Source organism: Peromyscus eremicus, chromosome 9 (genome assembly GCF_949786415.1).
Source record: "Peromyscus eremicus chromosome 9, PerEre_H2_v1, whole genome shotgun sequence".
Classification (NCBI taxonomy): Eukaryota; Metazoa; Chordata; class Mammalia; order Rodentia; family Cricetidae; genus Peromyscus; species Peromyscus eremicus.
Window position 1 is genome coordinate 12,961,292 of NC_081425.1, and position 5,003 is coordinate 12,966,294.

The 5,003-nt window shown below is 38.3% G+C and overlaps 1 protein-coding gene across 1 annotated transcript; it reads left to right on the plus strand.

Moving 5' to 3' along the window:
* The first annotated feature begins 2,161 nt into the window (after positions 1-2,161).
* Positions 2,162-4,656, plus strand: LOC131919957 (COMM domain-containing protein 2-like). Its single transcript, XM_059274384.1, has 2 exons — positions 2,162-2,514; positions 4,410-4,656. The coding sequence occupies exons 1-2, from the start codon at positions 2,162-2,164 to the stop codon at positions 4,654-4,656; spliced, it is 600 nt and encodes a 199-aa protein (XP_059130367.1).
* Positions 4,657-5,003: the final 347 nt, after the last annotated feature.

Below are 5,003 nucleotides of genomic sequence, written 5' to 3' on the forward strand. Positions count from 1 at the left end.
CGAATACATGTAAATAAATGACTATTCACAATAAATACGGCACTGAAGACAAAACAAACAAGTGGTTCTTCTCCAGCAGCTTAGAGAATGAATGGCGTCACTAAGATCGACCGCCAGGAGCAAGTGTGATGATAGTTGCCGCATCTGACATAGAAACATCAATGTGGGTTATTGATTCATTCAGCCTCCATTAGAGATGCTGCTTCTTGTAGGAGATGGCAATTGACCCAAATCTCACAACTGGTGAACATCCAGAAGTAAGAGACTTTGGAATCCTCAGTCCTCAATGGGTTATCTATATCCCGTTGTAGGGGTTCAGAGATCAACTGCCAGCTGACAGTCCATGCCTTTCCACCTTACTTGGAACAGTCTCTTCAATGGTGTAAGCTGACTTGCTGAGCCACAAACTTTTGCATTTTCTCTTATATATACTTCCCATTTTGCTTTAGGAACATGCGGGCATTTCAGACACTTATGTTAGGGTATGAAATGTTTACGTGGGTCTTAGTTATCCAAACTCCAGTTTTCAAAGTTGTATAACAAGTGCCTTTACCATTGTGCATGAGACAACATATAGGTGCAGAAAGTGTACATGTTAAATTTCAAATTTATTCTTAAATTAGAACTACGGGGCATTGGGAAATCATTCTTAAATTAAAAGTATAGGGTTTGGATGCTGAACAAATGTCTCTACAATGAAGAGTGCCTTGTATATTCTCTCTCTCTCTCTCTTTCTCTGTTTGTCTCTGTGTGTAAAAGACACACACAAACATACACACATCCAATGTGCTACTAGAATGAAAACAATTTAGTTTTATAGCCAAAATAGATGCTTACATAAATATATCAGCTATTTCCAGAGGAAAATACCTTATTAATAACATCTTTCATTTACTTATTATTTTAAGAATAGTCTATATATTGCATAATTGAATACAATTAGGCACAAATAGTTTTTCAATCACATCATAATTCAATTCCAATGTATTTTTGTATGTGAAATGTTGGGAATTTTCTTAAAACACGTTAGCCAACAACATATGTAAGTCACATAATTTAAAATAACTAAAATGACTTGTTTCCATCAATAAAGCACATTCAATAATTGCCTTTTAGATTTGTCTACACTGGCTATAAGTCAAGTACAGATTAGCATTAATGAAGTTCAGTAATCAAAGGAAATGTTAATTTGACATTACAATTCCCATTAACCTTTTAGTTAGCTGTTCACCAACCTCTAACTTTTTTAAGACAGTGATAACTCTTTCCATAAAATTCACTAATTCATTGTTTACTATTCCTTTAAAATGAAAATGACTTGAACAGCTATACAACACTCATTTATGTTATTAACCAGAAGAAATGAGAAAAATATAATGAAGACATAATTTACTTGTTTTAAAATTTTTTAATTCTATAATATTTTGAATATATGCATGAATTAAATATTAAATCATTAAATTGTAGCTCCCAAAAGAAAAGTGAATTGTTATGAATCTCCAGAATTGGCTGAGTGTTTTATCTAAAGCAGAGAATTTTTTTGTTTGAATTGAATTAAAAAATATTAAAAGTATGAATTTCCTTCTCTGATTTTTAATTGATAATTTTCTGGTATATGTGGACAGTTGAGTTTGATTCTGTTGTAGATGTCCATTTGTCATTTTGTAACATCTATTAATAATACAGTGAGTGGTTTCTTCTGATTTCCACCAGTGAAAAACGTAAAAATAAATAAATATATAAAATAATATGAAACAAGCACACTCTAAACATTTAGAATCAACATCTATGGTGGCCTCCATTATGTTGGACCACATCATATCAGCAAGAATTTGATCAAACATGTAAACCACACACAAAGCCAGACAATGTTGGTAGGTATTCAGAATAGTGAGGGCAGATTCTGGATTACAATCCAATGGCTTTGTTATGCTGCCATCATGTAGCACATTCTCTTTCATCCTTAGCACGTCTCCTCACATGTTCCTCAGCTTCAACTCATTGCTCACTATAACTCAAAAGCAAATCGCAGTGCTTGACACTTTATAGTAGTATCTCATGTTCATAAGTGACTTGTACTCTTCACATTTCTTTTCCTTCTCCACTTGAATTCACACTAAAAAAAAACTATGAATGAGGTGGAGTCCGGAGATCTGCCAAGATGATGCTCGACTTGTCAGAGGAGCATAAGGAGCACCTGGCCTTCCTACCGCAAGTGGACAGTGCAGTGGTAGCTGAGTTCGGAAGAATCGGTGTGGAGTTCGTCAGACGGGGATCTAACCCGAAGATCTATGAAGGCGCTGCCAGAAAACTTAATGTGAGTAGTGACACTGTCCAGCATGGTGTGGAAGGATTAACTTATCTCCTCACTGAGAGTTCGAAGCTCATGATTTCTGCGCTGGATTTCCAAGACTCTGTTTTTGTTCTGGGATTCTCTGAAGAGCTGAATAGATTATTGCTTCAGCTTTACCTGGACAACAGAAAGGAGATCATGACTATTCTGAATGAGTTGGCACCTGGTGTAGCTTGAGTTTTCCTGCTTGGCCCACAGTCAGGACAAATCTCTCTCACCTGCCAGTCCCACAGCCACTCAGACCCGACCAAGTAAACACAGAGACTTATATTGCTTACAAACTGTATGGCCGTGGCAGGCTTCTTGCTAACTGTTCTTACAGCTCAAATTAATCCATCTCTATAAATCTATACCTTGCCACATGGCTTACCGGCATCTTCACATGCTGTTTCTCATCGTGGCTGCTGGCAGTGTCTCTCTGCTTCAGCCTTTCACTTCCCAGCTTTATTCTCCTCCTTGTCCCACCTACACTTCCTGCCTAGCCAATGGCCAATCAGTGTTTTATTTATCGACTAATTAGCAACACATTTGCCATACAGAACATCCCACAGCACTTCCCCTTTTTTTTTCCAAAAAGGAAGGTTTAACCTTAACAAAGTAAAATTACATATAATTTGGGAATTTGGGAGTAGCTTCTCTTACTACTTCCTGCTGGAAGGGGGCGCTGTATCTTATGGGGAAACAAAGAAAATTTTAGAATTATGGAGTAGTTCATGAGGGTGTATCGTCTGAGCCAGTTGCCTTGAAACGGTTCTGGAGTTGGATCGTCTGGGCCATGGTGTCATCAGAGACCTTTCAGGGGGTCTTGGCTGGTCAAACCTGATGTATCTTAATCTTGAACAAATCCATAGCCTCTGGCTTTCTGTGGAAACAAAAGAGACTCTTTTCCAAAGCAACATATTCTTATATCCAAATTTTGAAGTCAAGATATCTTTAAAATATACATATTGGTTTAACTCAACATCTTTTACGATCAAATGTTTTTCTGCAGTTAAGAATCCCAAAGACAACACAATCCAGATTCTCTGTGTAATATTCATCTTCATGTGGCTTATTTTTTATATTAATTTTACTGTCTCTTTAAAGACTTTATTTTTTAAAACTATGTATTTGTTTCTATAACTGTATACCTGACCTTTTTTGTCTCTTTCAAGCCTACGTATTTTTTACACATGTAAAAAATTGTAACTATTACATCTGAATCTGTCTTATTGTGAATCTATCGCTTTAAACTGCAGCAGCTGTGGCTGCTGGCTCCGCCCACCTCAGCTTCCCAACATGGCGGTGGTTCGTTTTCCACCAGCTCGGGGAGCTATCGTGGGTCTATGTTTTTATCCAAGCAGCGTGTAGCCCAGAAACTTCTTTTTTTGTTTTGTACTAGCAAAGACTATATCCACCATGGAGCTTAATGTGCCACTTGCAGAAGCCTCATTCCCGCCAAACTGCAGGTCAAGCGCGGACACCAGGAACCCACAAGTAGCTCAAACCGACAGCTGCCGCTCATTTGAGAGAGACAATTAGGAAGCTGTTTTTAGTTCCGTTTTAGAATTTTTCTCAGGTTTTAGGTGGAAACTCTTGCCCCACATTGGACGCCATTTGTAGATGTAACCAACCTTCTTACTAAATAAGAAACACAGAACCAATGCAAAGAAGAAAGCCAAGAGGTCAGAGCTAAGAGCTAAAACCTTACCCTTCCTCCTGCAGTGGTCCTACCTCTCTGAACTCACTACCCCTGTGTTAATGTCTTTATATAGTGTTCCTGTTCTGCCTTCTCATTGGTTGTAAACCCAACCACATGACTGCCTCATCACGGCCTGTCTGTATAGGCCTCCAGGTTTTCCTTGCTTGGTATTGAAATTAAAGGCATGTGTGTCCAATAATGGCTGTATCCCTGAACACACAGAGACTTACCTAGCTCTGCATACCAAGTGCTGGGATTACAAGTGTACGCCACCACTGCCCTGCTTTCCTATGGCTTGCTAATAGCTCTGACCCCCAGGCAACTTTATTTATTAACATACAAATAACATTTTAATACAAATAAAATATCACCATAACCTGGTCTTCCCAGTTACCATAGTCTTGAATGGTGGCTAGATGTGCAACTTGCAAGCAGAAGTCTCTGGCAACAAATTAAACCAGCAGTGACTATAAAGCTGCACCTCGATCAGAATGGCGACCACAACACCCATCTTTTGCAGACAGACCCAGCTACTCTGCTTCATTTGGTTCAGCAGCTGGAGCAAGCGTTGGAGGAAATGAAAACAAACCACTGCTGGAGAGTAGTCCACAGCATCAAGTAGCTCTGTCCTTCAGTTGGCGATGCAGGGATTGCAATAATATATGTGAATGTCATGGACTTTCTTTTCTGGTTCAGGATGTTAAAATCTTGATTAAAAGCTAAAGTACAGTTCCTTCTGGTGCTAAGTGCAGTCTGCTTCTTCACAAATTGAATGCCTTTTGTATTTTAAATGTGTAAATAGGATGGACTCAACTAAAACAAATCAATACTGTTCACATCTGTGTATATGGGACTGTTCATGTCTTCTGTGTGTATGTGACTCTTCTGGAATACTGTTCATGTCTTCTGTGTATGTGACTCTCCTGACTTGGGTATTTTTTTCATTTGTTTTATTTTCTTTTTCTTTGA